The sequence below is a fragment of the Brienomyrus brachyistius genome, chromosome 2, assembly GCF_023856365.1.
Source record: "Brienomyrus brachyistius isolate T26 chromosome 2, BBRACH_0.4, whole genome shotgun sequence".
Lineage (NCBI taxonomy): Eukaryota > Metazoa > Chordata > Actinopteri > Osteoglossiformes > Mormyridae > Brienomyrus > Brienomyrus brachyistius.
In genome coordinates, this window is record NC_064534.1 from 7,385,528 (window position 1) to 7,400,577 (window position 15,050).

General features: G+C 50.1%; 1 protein-coding gene across 1 annotated transcript in view; it reads right to left on the reverse strand.

Moving 5' to 3' along the window:
- The window catches only part of ccser1 (coiled-coil serine-rich protein 1), a 67,023-nt gene that overhangs the window by 25,848 nt on the left and 26,125 nt on the right, over positions 1-15,050 (reverse strand). The window contains 4 exon segments of the mRNA XM_048977897.1: positions 325-402; positions 1,809-1,892; positions 5,953-6,030; positions 7,875-8,031. Of these exon segments, the coding sequence (XP_048833854.1) occupies positions 325-402; positions 1,809-1,892; positions 5,953-6,030; positions 7,875-8,031 (397 nt within the window).

Sequence of the window (15,050 nt, forward strand, 5' to 3'; positions counted from 1 at the left end):
GTCCCAATCCGCCTGAAGACAACAGGTTCAGCCGAGATACTAAATAAAATCGGGATCCTTAAAGTACTGCGACATCACATCTGCCCAGTACCTGACACTCAAACGTGAGGTATGTTTCTACGTGTGGGCAAATCTAAGAAATCTACATTCCCCATTTCAGGCCCCAGAAGGCCAGAGAGACCAGCAAGGTTTCTGTGCTGTGGAAAGGGTGCTGCCTTCATCCCTGTAAAGGGTTCATTTTCACAGCATAGGATTCTGGTGCTTACTGAGACACACACACAAGCAAACACACATAAGCAAACACACGGGGCAGCTGACGCTCACCTCAGGGCTGCCTGGCTCTGTCTGCGTTGACTTGTCGGCTCTCGAACAGCTTGGTCTTTGAGCCCCCTTGACTTTGTCCTGCACACAGGAAGGTTGAGAGTCAGGCAGCCAATACTGTCCAGAAAGCAGAACCCAGCCACAAAGTCCTGCCCCACAAGCTTCGAACATCAGAACAGTGAGCAGCAATGAACTGCAAGCTGGCAAATGTTCACGAAGCCCACTGCCACAGAAACTAGACTCCCTTAGGATGATGGGATGCCAGGAGACACTCACTCCGACCAGAGAGTGTGAAACACAGGGCACCCTCCTCCAGGACTCACACGCTACCCCACCCATCCTCCTCAACACTGTACAGTTAAAAGGAGACCACGGCTTATGGCAAGAAGGCCTCCTGTAGGGTGGCATATTGCGCAGGGTCGACTTCCAAAGACCAACACCTTTTGCAGCCAGTCCGATGCACCTTGCCCCTGAGAAGTTGAGGGGTAAGATTACAATAGTGACACAAACAGGTGAGGTCTGCACACAGGCCATTAAATGGAGTGTCAAACATAGGCAAGCGTGGATGTGGCTCCATGTCTCAGTCCGCCAGGTTACCACCCCCGTCTCCCGTGGGGGGGTTCACACCTCTATTGCTGTCCTGGGCTTGAGTGGTGCCCAATCAAATAGGGCAAAACACATCTTCCACATGGAGTGCCAACCGGGGCAACTCCAGCTCCCGCTCCATCCTTGCCCCCCCCCCCCCCCCCCCGTGACTGTCGACCACCCCGGCTCTTCCTGAAACTCTCTCATTATTGCCAGGGGTACGTGCCAAGTCATGCTGAGTCTGTAAGCGGCAGGAGCAGCCATTATTTACTGAGCATTCTGAGCACCCAGGCCGGTGCGTTAGCCGCTCTCTCCTGTGCCGTACAACATACTGTACACACACACACACACTCCTATGGACACAGAAATACACAGACGCCCTAAAGACACGCACACTGTACAGACACACGTTACTCACACACATACTCCTACGGACACAGAAATACACAGACGCCCTAAAGACACGCACACTGTACAGACACACGTTACTCACACACACACTCCTACGGACACAGAAATACACAGACGCCCTAAAGACACGCACACTGTACAGACACACGTTCCTCACACACATACTCCTACGGACACACAAATACACAGACGCCCTAAAGACACGCACACTGTACATGTTCCTCACACACATACTCTACACATACTCTTTAGACACACACACTGTACACAAACACACTCACAAAAAACACACACGAGAGAGACACGTATATGTATCCCACATAAACACTCTACACAAGCACACTCTGTACAGAAACATTATACAAGCACACAGTCTCAGACACACAAATTTGACCTCTTTCTCACACACACACACACACACACACACACACACATACACACACACACACATACACACACACACAGTCACACCCCCCCACCCCACCCCTCACCAGCTCGGCCTGTAGCCGCTGTATCAGCTCCTCCCTGTCCTTCAGTTGCAGGAGCAGTGATGAGTTCTCATCTCTCCCGAGGTCCTGCAGGAGAGGGGAGGATTGGGGGGGGGGGGGCGAGATCAAAGGGTTAACAAGTCTGGGGACCAGAGAGGGAGGATGGGGGGGATCCGATTGTGGCCGGCGGGGCGGCGCTATGGGATGAAGGGGGACTGTAATAAAAGTGAGGCTACGGGCCATTCTGCTGTAATTTAACGTCACCAAAGCCCCTTCACGCACAGAAGGGAAGGAGCCCTCAGGACCACAGGGCCCAGCGCCTGACAGGCTCTTGGAGAGCTGGGAGGGGGTGTTGGCAGTCATGTGACACACACAGACACCCCCGTGAGGACTCCCCACCCGGGTACAGGGTTGAGGGTTTATGAGCTGTGATAACCTGCTCCCTAACATTTCTCATTGACAGGTACTCCTGAGACAGAGACTTAGAGAAGCGTTTTGTCACGCCGTACCAACCCTCAAGGGGTGGGGGGTGAGGGGGAGCCCCCTCCCCCAATTAAATTGCAGCAGAGAATCTATGCACCTGTCTCACTGCAGCACGGGCGGGGGGTTGCTGTGTTAGTCATTCTGCACCCGAACTACAGCATTGAGGCCCGTGCTGCCACACCCACCCACCCGCCTGTGCTTCTCAAAAAGGTCATGTCCTAAACGAGGGCCGCACGCTAATGAGAACGAGACCCTAACAAATCCTGCTTCACACGGAGCACTATCTTAATTAGACAGTCACCCTCAGTAGCTGGAGGGGGGGAGGCCAGAGGCCCAAGATCAGGCTGCGACCGCAAAGACCGAGCCTATATTTGATCATGACCATAAATTAGATCACAACCCCGCATAATGACACTAACTGGAGATTAGATCATGACCCCAGATCACAGCACCGTCCCTAGATCAGATCACGACCCTACAGCAACCCCAAATCAGATCACAGTTCCAACATTAGAATAAACAGCACAAAACTGATTTTACTTTTAATATACATTATGATTGAAAGAAATAATCTTAATTGTATACATATTGGGGGCGGCATGGTGGTGCAGTGGTTAGCACTGTTGCCTCACACCTCTGGGACCCGGATTCGAGTCTCCGCCTAGGTCACATGTGTGTGGAGTTTGCATGTTCTCCCCATGTCGTCGTGGGGTTTCCTCCGGGTACTCCGGTTTCCCCCCACAGTCCGAAAACATGCTGAGGCTAATTGGACTTGCAAAATTGCCTGTAGGAGTGCGTGTGAGAGTGAATGGTGTGTGAGTGTGCCCTGCGAGGGGCCCCCCATCCTGGGTTGTTCCCTGCCTCGTGCCCATTGCTTCCGGGATAGGCTCCGGACCCCCCGCGACCCAGTAGGATAAGCGGTTTGAAAAATGGATGGATGGATGGATGGATGGATGTATACATATCTCTATAAAGCTCAGCTTTGTGCTTGGTTCCCGGATATGGGGGGGTTTGAGTTTGTATACACACAAAAACACCTGGGTGACTCATCACATCCATCTGAAAATGTCTGTGTGAGGGGGGGGGCACTCTACCACAACGGTCTCATATAGCGGATGTGCTGCGACGGATTTCCAGAAATGGGGGTGTCACTGCAGTAGCCCGCACGACAACGTGAGAAACAGGCCGAAGCCTCTGCAGAGCTGGACACGGTGCCAAAGGGGATCTCAGCCTCGTTAAGGACATGCCGGCCTTCTTAAAATGCCACCGGAGCACACACTGTGGCTGTGTCCGGCACGGTAAGCATCAAGACAAAGCCTTCATACCACATTCAGGCTTGTGGTCTAGGTTAATCCACGTTCTGCAAATTCGCAAGCCCAGATTAATGGCCACTACATGAAGCTGTTTCTTAACCAAACAGACCACCAGGGACATAAGGGACTGAAGAATCACAGCAGCGCAGGTCCGCTATGGCGGCAACATGGCTGATCATCAGATGGGGCTACAGGCGGACAGAGCGGCATCAAACGCTTCTTGAGAAAACCTGGAAATGCTTCTCTCCAGAGCTTCGGTAAAAAGCCACACTGCTTCGGGACTTAGCGCTGCGTGTCAGTGAAGCGTGTCAGTTACTCACTGCATTACTGAGTCACCGCTCTGCCTGACCAACGCGTCTTTGGATGGTGCCAGATCACCTGAAGCAGGAGCGTTACTTGAGATTCATGAAAAAGGGGGACAAGCCTTTGCTGGAGTCAGATTTCAAGGAAAATGAATGATAAAACGCCATTTAAACGAATTAATATCAATTTATTTCTGGGGCGGGGGTTAGGGTTCGAAGAAACAGAGGATAGATGCAAACTCCACCCGCATAAAGACGAGCTTTTACTCAAACCCAGGAAGGGTGGGGGGAGCAGTGCTACAAAGCCATCAAACTGTGGCAGATCACATTGTTGGAATGGAACAGAAAGTTATTAACAGACACAGCCAGCAAGCGCTGCTATCACAGAGCCTTTAAAAAGCAGCAGCTTCAGCACAACAGGAAGCCAATGAAGCAGATAACAGGAAGCGGATTAAAGCCGCCAGTGATGGACAGCATGCTGTAACCCCGCCCATCACGGGTTACAAAGCCTATTCACCATCGCTGGTTAGCACCTCTGATCAAAATTATTTTATCATGCCTAAAATTCTATAAGAGGATAAACTGAATGAGGCAGTTTCCAGTCCCTTGTTTCTCTGTCACATGTGACATTTCTGACCAATCAGCAGCTGAGGGATGCATCGAGAACATAAAGTTGCATCTGATGGGTTTAAGCGTCATTTTTCAGCAGTACAAACACGTTTAACAAGCACACACACACACAAACACACACACACAGGGTGGAGAGAAAAAAACAGCAACTAAACACAAACACACACTTAGTGGCACATAGTACACAGTCATCCAATATACGAACTGACACTCCAGACTGTCATTAAGACAAATATTTAAGTTTCATATACATATAAAATATTTCACATGCAAGTAACATGCATAGATGATGTTTATAATACCAGATGATTTTAGGAAGGTTTGTATTACTATAAGGTCTTAAATACTTTATTATCATGTGGTTTAAATCCTGCATGTAATATGTTTTAAATGTTGTGCCTATTATTATGAGGCTCAATATAACAGCAAAGCCTTCTGAGCTCTGCGTATGACGCTGCCTGAACAGACTCAGTTTAACGCGCTTTTATAAATAGGCGACGAGTGGATCCGGCCTGGCAGGAGCAGCAGGACGATCGCGCCCGTGCCCGCTTCCGTTCCCCGCACAGAGCCGCGAGAGGCCGGCCGCTCCCCCCACCCGCCGGGGCCGTGCCCGCCGCGGGAAGCGCTTTCCACGGGCACTAATTATAAAAAGGCACGGATGACAAATGTTCGCCTGAGGAAGTTTATTCTCAAAGTAGGACGAGGACTGACACGGTTTCGTCTCAGGTGGCCCTCGGACTTATTTTTAAAACCGATTTTCTGGAGCGGCGGGACGAGTCCCACATAACCCCCCCCCCCCCCCCCACAAAGTCAGATACGTGGGGGGCTATTCTGAGCTGCACTCCCTGCAAGGGTATGGGCGGCGGTCGGGCAGCAGGCGGGCGTTCGGCAAGGGGCGGGGCCATCACATGGCCTTCCACGGCTGCCGTGGACGCTGCATGTAGGTCAGTAACGAGGACGGACGCAGCCCCCGTTTGCTCCGGCACGCCAGGAGATCACACCAACCTCCACTGCCTTGGAAACACCTCAAAAGTCTCTTCAAACGCCCGCCTGGGGTCCCCGAAGGGTCGGGAGCGTACTGCGCCCGTCACGACACGCCACCGCCGCCGGTGGGGCCGGGGAGAGTCCCGCGCATCCCAAAATAAAAAAAAGCCTGGCTTGCGCATTTGCGAAAGCTAACATCTGCTGACGGCGAGAAGCACAGCGAGGGGAGGAAGGGGACTTGTGGGGGTCCACCTCAGCGTCGGAACTGTCGGGTGGCGCCACGGAGACCCGCGGCGGGAACGCAGACCCAGAACCCAAAGCCTGTGATCAGGAAGCAGGAGACGGTGAGAAGAGGGGCTGCCAGAGGCCTCTCATCGCCGGCTAAAGAAAACGTTAGTACACAGCGGGCAGGGAGAGACAGAAGGAGATGCTTACCTTGAAGGGAAGAGACATGTCACTGCAGGGGCTTATGGGTAATGAGTGAAGACTGCTTGCGGGACTCGTCTCTGTGCTCTGAAGAGAGAGATAAAACTTACAACTTACTTAGTGTTATTTTACAGAGTGACTGCCATACTGCTAAGGAACGTCAGGGTAGGGGGACGAGAAAAAAGGTTGAGCCAGGAGGACGAGGAAAGAGGCTAAGGCAGGGGGATGAGGCAGGGGGGTGAGGAAAGAGGCTGAGGCAGGGGGATGAGGCAGGGGGGTGAGGAAAGAGGCTGAGGCAGGGGGATGAGGCAGAGGGGTGAGGCAGAGGGGTGAGGAAAGAGGCTAAGAAAGGCAGAAGGCCATGTCAGGCTCATTCAAAAAGATTCTAAAGCAGCCATCTGCTGTGGCGGAACCTTGAGCCCAGTTCTACTCACTCCAATATCATCTCCAAAGGTTGAAATCTATACTCATCCTCTACTGACAAATTATTATTATTTTATTTTTTTTTTTTAAGGAAAAGGGCAATTTCCCCATTCCTTATCTAATCTCACACAAGATAACCCTGGCTGCTCTGATCTCCACATACCATTCGTGGAATTGTGGGACCATAGCGGCAGCAGAGAAAGGCGGGGCCTGACAGGGGTCCAAGAGGGAGGCGCTGGACCCTCGGTGCGGAGCGTGACCCAGGATCACACCCGGAAGCGGGAAGGAAGGCCTGGATAAACAGGCTGAGGTGGCGGCTGGCTCCCCAAATCCCCCTGCATCCCGCATCACCGGTACTGTGGCCACCGCCTCAGGCTGTGGGACTGTCACCCTGACGCTGGGGAGATGCCCACGCGGAGCGGCGGAGATCGAGGATGAGCAGGGACAGCAGAGCACTGAGCACAGGGCCGGAGGTCAGCCAAACAATGACGAGAAGATGATTAAGTAATTTCAAGCTTTTCTTAGTGGGTGGTTTAAGTACTGTGATGTATGATGGGAAAATTTGCAATTTAATGAGAGTACGGGGTCAGCAGTGAGGACAAACAGCATCCTCTTTAATATTCATGTGCTTCTGCTGTGTTTATTCCCTGGACCTCGCGTTACGGCCCCTTAATTGCCGCTTAGGTCTGGGTCTGAGAGGGATTTGTTTGTGCGCGCGTCGCCTGCTAGTGCGCGAGAGGTACGAAAATAACGCAAGGCAAATATTTTTAAAGATGTAACATAACAGGCTGACATGCGCTGACGCTGCGAGGATGCCGAGCGCGGTGACTAACCGCTTGTTTACTGGGATGACTCTCAAGTTCAGCGGCAGAGAAGCGGCAGCAACCTCCTGGCAGCGATGTAGATGCGGAGAACATGGCCCCCTCCCAGAGCGCAGCCCGGGACATGAAAGGCCTGCCGCGCTATCTGCCTCAGAAAAGCCTCCTCCTCCTTCTTCTCCAAGATGAAAGCGCTCGAGGATCCTACGAGAGCAGCGGCTACAGGACCCAGGAACTAAAGCCAATGGGGAACTGGGGCCTGAATTCCTCAAAGCGCAGGTCCGGCACTTTACCCACGAAATTCCGCTAACGCTGCAGCGGTGAGGCCGTAATGTAGGCCGGCTTCCCAGATCGGAAACGGACATTCCCCAATGACTCGTTGCACTGTGAACAGCCCAGATGTAGGGCACCTGCATGCCCATAGTTACGAAACAGGCGTCATTGCGTTTCGTTCTCCCTGGCGTCCCTTCTCCCAACTCAGATCCCGTTTACGGGCCAGAACCGCGATCGTCCTCCAAAAGCCACAGTGAATGACATTTGCCAGGCTCTTGACCAAACACTAGACAAACTCGAAGTTCACCCACTCATCATCTGGAAGTTCCGGTGCCCCCAGGCCCCCAGGGCTCCGGTCAGACGCCAGTCTCCAGACCGGTGACATCGTGAAAATGGGGGTTTGGCGACATCGCTCACCTCCTGAAGCAGCTTGCGCAGGCGATGCAACAGGGTTTTCACAGCCGTGCAGTCCTGCAGCATCAGCCGCAGGGGCAGCCCCTCCAGGCCCAGCAGCTCATCATCCCGGGGAAGGCAGCAGTCGGGGGGTAGCAGGGAGGTGGGCCGCACTGGCTCTCTGCAGAGTAGGGGGTGTGAGAATCACCCTGAGGAAGAAATGCCTACAGACGTACAGGACCAGAGTGGTGACCACACAACCCCCCTCCCCAGTTTGGGTTTAGTGACCGACAACAGCGCCCCCAGGCACTCACACCTTAGTATGACACCTGGCCTTTATTTCACACCAAAACCAGCTACGGTCACCCCCCGCCTGCTGCTAATGAGTACCTCCCCACTGCAGGTGGCCATTTCAAACCGGGGAGGGCGAGGATGGAGGCCGGAGTCACATTATAGCTCCCACATCGCAAACACTCAATCAGATAAAGACCCCAGGGCCTCAGATTCACCTGGTCTACATCGGCAATTGCAGAAGCAAGGTGTCACACATGTGCAATGCCCTGCCACTTCCTCACGAAAGCTACCTCGAAGGGCTGCAAAATCTCCAGGTCCTGACTGCTCCATAATAACCCCTCGCGAGGAGGTAGACCCCCACCTCAGAGGTCAGTGATGGTCGCCCAAACACTCTTAAGTCCCTGCTACCCTTTTTCTGCAGCTTACGGTCACTGAAAACTTCAGAGATTTCATTTTCCCTCCAGAGCTAAACAACCAGTTTAAATCCCTCTTCCAGTGGCCTAGGATCCATCCTGTTTACCCCCCCCCAGCAACGCCGCCCACACCTCCGTCCCGCCTGGATGTCAGGGGGAAAAGTACGACTCCAGACACTGACATTTCCACATGACATTTACCAACAAAAATACGTGATTAAAGAACCCAAACTTTCCCTGCCTCTCTTCACCGACGTATAGCAGCGGCGGGCAGAACTGACAGGTGGTGGCGTCCCGAGGCGGGAAACACTCTGCCCATGTTCACATGACCGGATGAGATTTCCAGCTGTGCCACTGTATCGCCACACAGCAGTGCTACCAGGATGCCATCCCGAGGAGGGCATTTCGGTATACTGGGTGGGCAACAGTGTGTGAATTGCGCCTTAAGGTTTTCGGTGGAAGGGGGGAGGTCGAGGCCACTGTTCGCAAGAAAGGGTCCACTGCATATCCACATGCGCCAACTCACGTGCGAAGAGCGGTACTTTATTCCTAGGAGCACGCGCACATTTATGGCGGCACACGTGGGCTCACCGAGGTCACTGGCACAGCGCCGAAGGCCCGAACTGGGTCTGTAACTGCTTATTATGGCACATTAGCGACGGGCTCCCAGTCACGTTTCATTCCCACCGAGAGCTTCCTGGCAGCAGAGTGATACGAATTTCTATTCAGGATAGAGCGGGCGCGTATATGGGCTCCGGGCACTCTCAAGGTCCAAATGAAGCCAGGACGTCCTCACGCAGACAGAAAGCCATGAAGGCTTTGAAGTTACGGCGCGCTCATGCGGTAAAACGTGCCCTTATGAAGACCGCGATTTATGGCTCTTCACGCTGGGAATAGTGTGAAATGGGCCGATTTTCCTGTAACGTTATTTCCTGAAGAAATATTCTGTAATGACACCTAATATGCGATTCACAAAATAATTTAAGAGTGGGGGGAAAAAAAATGAACCAATACCCAATATTACTTCCATGTATAAAATGGGTAGGCAACCTGTCAGGATCAGAAATGCAGAGTAAAAAGATGTATGCGGCTTTTCATACCAAAGCATGATAAAAAAGCTTGTTTTACAGACGTTTTATTTTGTCTAAAGCAAATCAGTATGCAAGGTAAATATATACTTCGGGAAGGCAGGGCAGTCAGACTTCATCCGGAGATGTTTCAAAGGGGTACTTTGCAGAGGCAGCTCTCTAAAGCCACACAGCCCCCCCCCTCCCCAACAGATGATCAAACCTCTACAGACATCAATGTCCCTGTCAATCCTGTGCGTCCTTTCCCCTCCTTGACCGAAATGTCGGCCTTCAGGCCTGTCGCCCAGGTCAGACCTGGGTAGGCAGATAAGATGAGAGGACATCACCCAGGGCATAAGGACCCTTTCGCAGAACCGGGCAGGCAAGACAGCCCTCACAGATAGCGGTTTTACACCAGGGGTGGGGAACCTTATCCGCAAAGGGCCAGGGTGTATGCAGGTTTTTAGAATAACCTTTAGGTCAGCTGTTCATACCCAGCAGTGAGGACTCTGCAGCCAATCAGTCCGCTAACTAGCAATCTATTTAGGGAGTTGCAGCGAAAACCCGCATACACACCGGCCCTTTGCGGATAAGACCACCCCTGTTTTACACTCTGCCCGATTACACAGCCTCTTATTTACTGGGGCATCTGGGTTAAGTGCTTTGATCGGGTTGGGGGGGCAACAGCCGGGCACTTGGTGGCACCTGAAAGAGAGCTGGTAATGGCTCCTCGATATTATTTATGATCATCTGGAAGGACACCAATGCCTTCGGTCGCACTTTTCAGCCGGAACGTCGGGCCTGCTGGAGAGAAGCGCGTCTGAGCCGAGGCCTCGGAGCTTGCGGCTCCATCAGCACAGCTCTCAAACTAAATATATCGCTGGGATGAACTTCAAATTAACTGGAACGGCGACAAGCACCCACAGCCGGGAGAGAGAAAAGGGCCCACGGCTCGTGCCATTCGCCTAGGAAAGCGACGCGGGTGATTTTTACCACCCAGCCGTTTGAGCGAGGTATCATTGGAAGGCCCTGGCAAACGGAAATTATTTTTGTTTGATTGAGACGAAACACACGCTTATTTAACATCAAAGCAAACATTCATTAGTCTTTTTAAGATTAAAGGAAACCATTAAAGTGGGACATGTTTCAGGAGACACAGTCAATCTCTCTGCACCAGCATGGGATTTGGGAATTAAATTGATAAACGGTCCAGGTGCAATAAAAATGATGCATAATAACCATGTTTTTTTATGGGAAGGAGCATTAAATGATGTACATCCAGGGAACTGCATTATAAACATAATCTGCGCATTCAGGATAAATCACGTGACGCTGACACTGTGGTAATGGGGGGTGGCGGGGCGGTCACGCGTTCGAAGGTGGCTGAAGACGGCGTTGTAGCGATGCTCTGGTCTGTAGCTGTGCTTATGCACCGTAATATGTGACACGTTCAAAAGTGAGGCTCCAGCAAGCCACTGCATACGCTTGTGAGAAATAAGGTGGGGAAGAGGGATCTTTAACAGGACACAATCACACCCAAGGGGTCGAGGTGGCACGACTGAGGAGACCTATCAGCTGGGTTTTTCAAAACAAGTTTAACGTGAAGAAACAATTAAATTGCCTTAAGAGCCCTGACAGCATTGTTTCATTTATAATACAAATCCAATATGCTGGGGGCAGACGCGATTACGGCTCCCTCTCTTTGTTGAAGCCTGCAAAGACGAGAATCCATATTAATGTTACAGTCAGTTTACTGTCATCTGCTGCTGAAGGCGCTGGTACGCGTTTGATGTTTGATTCCCCATTAACAAGTCTGCCCAGGGTCCAGAATGGAGACATAACCTCCTGCAATGTCCTAAAAAACAAGCGCTACACACGACACGTTTGAAGCTGCATGTTCTGTTTCAAGAAAGTGGCTTTCCTTCATTAAACATGTAATATTATCTATCCATTACTGTAGTAACAGCCTGGTGATGTACTTAACATTTAGCTACTGGATTCCTTTCCTCTGCACAGTTTCCCGTCAGGTAAAGGACAGGGGGTGAAACTTTCCAGTTGCACAATGCGGACACCAGAAAACAACCTTGACATCTCCGTTGAGTGATTTAAAATCCTGGTCCGTGACGGACAGATTCATTTCACAAGTCACAAGCAAAGAAACACTCAGAGATGTGCTCTACAGACCTACACAGCAAAACACTGAACAAGCATCAATTTAACAAACAGCCATGCTGAGACGAAGGTCAGCTCACAGATGACAACTTGGGGCTTTGTACCTTGCACTAGCATTTAATTGACTGATGGATGGATGAAATGATTCACTTCATTAATGATGTACCGATTTAAGGAGGAAGACTTTAATCGATTGAGACACTGATGGTTTACACCCAGAACAAGCAGGTGATTTTTCTATTGAAATAGAAGCTGAACCGTCAGCTGAACATTGAGGAACCCTCAGACACGCACACACACGCGCACACGCGCACATAAAACCAACTAGGCTGGTGCTGAGCCACCATACAAAGTTCCTGTTGCACCGCTATCCTGCAATTCATCTCCTGGTCTTTAAGAATGATTTTCTTAATCAGTTTTCCTCCTTTTTGACAGAAACAACTGGATGGATCCTATGTTTAAAATCTAACTGATTTCACGCTGAATGAGCTTGCAGTAATTCTCTCTTTCAACATCATGATAGCTGGACATGGTGGGGGCTCAGAATTCAAGGTTCCATTTCGTAAGGAACATCCTACTCATGACTGTAAAGGTGGAGCCTTATGCTGAAATCAGTGACCAATAATTAGCAGTAGAACGTGGATGCCATTAAAAGAGCAGAGGCTGGCTGTTACTGCCTCTCTCTCATTCACACATTTAGCAAGATCTAAAGGCTAAGACACAGACCCAGTGAACACAGTGAAGAGTGAAATAGATCACAAATTGCCAGGTATCCAGGCCTTCCTGGACCTCAATGTTTATTTACAAAGGCAACAGGTAAATGGTGAGGCAGCACGGGGTTGCAGTGGTTAGCACTGTTACCTCACACCTCTGGGCCCAGGGTCTGAGTATCCGTCCAGGTTCCATGTGTGTGGAGTTTGCATGTTCTCCCCTTGTCGTAGGGTTTCCTCTTGGTACTCTAGTTCTGGTTTCGGTTGCCCTCCCCACCCCACCCCACCCACGAGTCAAAAAAACACACTGAGGTTACTACAGTTACCACATTGTCTGTAGATGTACATGTGTGAGTGAATGGTGTGTAAGTGTGCCCAAACGATGGGTTGGCACCCCATTCTGGGTTATTCCCTGCCTTGCGCCTGTAGCCTCCAAGGTAGGACAACCTGCGACTCTGAATAGGATAAGTGGTTACAGAAAACGGATGGATGGAAAGGTAGGTGATTCAGGATATGAAGCCTGAAGAAAGTAATGCTCCATGCAATTCACTGAACCTCAACTTCTTCAAAAAAAATTACCAAATATAAAAGCTGGAGGTCCCACCAGATCTCAGTGCAAAGCCTACAGCATCATCACAAAGCTATAGATCACACCATGTTAGTCACAACATCCCAACATTGTTACCATCACCTCTACTGTGATCCTACATCCAGATGGGACGTTCATCTGGGGCTGAGTGTTGCCTACGAATTCTCCCACCATTGACGGGAAAAAGCAGAAAATAGCTAGAGCATAAACAAGGTCCAAACAGCTGTTCAGCATTAAACAAGCACACAAGCGAGTGCACATAGCATAAAGCAAATGCACCCTGCAATTTACAACACAAAAGCCCCCTTTTGGCACATGCCCCGCTGGTAAGAGTGGATGGAAGCACAGTGGGGGGGGGGGGGGCAGAACCACCACCAGAGAAAGAGTGGTGTTATAAGCATGGTGTATGTGCTTTTAAATATGCATCCGATATACTGAGAGGGGTAAACAACAACAAACAGAGGAATGCCAGACATGCACTGCTTAATCTGTGTGCTTTTTAAGGCATGTCATTTTATTACTTCGTCATTCATCCATCCAGGCATCTCTCGAAATGCTAATCGCGGTCACGTTTGCAGGGGATTACATGATCAGTGTTCAAGAGAAAGAGCAGAAAAATCAGGAAGACGTATACATTAATCAGAAACACAAAGAGTACAAAAAGGATTTGAAAACAGGCACAGCAGGACACTGGTTTAGGAAATTAAACACTATTAACGTTCTGTTAAAAAAAATAAATAAAAATTTAAGAACTATACTGAATTAGCAGCATAGCTTTCAGAATCATACATCACCGACAGCATTTTGCCATGCAAATGAAAATATTTTTAACACCGGAAACACAGACCTTTACAGCAGACGAGCTCTAAATTAGCTGACGATCGTTGAACTTTGTTCCTGAACTTCAACACAAATATATATGGTAATATGAATAGAGAAGAGCCATACCACCCTTAGCTTACGAAGACAACATTTCTCCGTGTAAATGCTTCAGACACTGCTGATTATTCACATTTATAAACTGGCCATAGTGCTAAATGGATTCAAAGGCTCACAGTGGGTAACAGCAGTATAATGCATATGTGAATCGCAGTTTTGCGGTTAGCAGTAGGGAAGTGGTTAAGGTCTGGCTCACCTGAGCTGCGAAGGACCCAAAAGGCCATGGCTGGGGCAATACACAAGCAAAAAAGGCCAGAGGAAATAACAGCACATCAGGAGGTATTAACAAAACCCCAGTCAAACTGTACTTATCAGCAAATGCCTCCCTGCTCTTAAAACCTCTAAAATACTGCTGACGACTTTAGCGGAAAGTTGATCTTTGGAGAGGCTCTCAACTGTGGTTTGGGCAGCTTCAATGATGGAGACCACGGGGAACAGCAGCACAATCAAGTCAACGATTGAGCTGGGCTGACAATTTGCCCAGAAGAATTAAATCAAATCTTTCCACCTGTAATTTTCAGACATTTCAGAGGTTGCAAAAAAATGATTATTCAAGCAAAATTACTGCTATAATGTGAAGCAAAACACTCATCCAAGTTTAAATTACAAGAGGCGAAAATACACTTACTCTCCCTCTAAGAAAAAGGCCAGGTATGCACACCTGACACAGGCTAACACCTCACATCATATACTCGTGCAGCCACACACACACACTCGACTGAAATCATTGAGTACGCCTTGCCTGCATACCATGGCCACGCGTTCCCGGTGCATGCAGTGACCACAGTCAGATGGGAATTAAAATTCAATTAGTCCGTTTATGCCTCACATGCACCTGTTCAACACCTGCAGCGCATTTTGTTTGCAATGAACACAATCTGAAGGCATGTTTGGGTCCAGCTGTGAGTGCTTTCCGCACTATTATTTTAACCAGATGCGCCTCCCACACGATCAACCCACCAATCCACACGCCATGTGGATGTTCCTAATTAAAACGACAGAACAGAACTGGGATG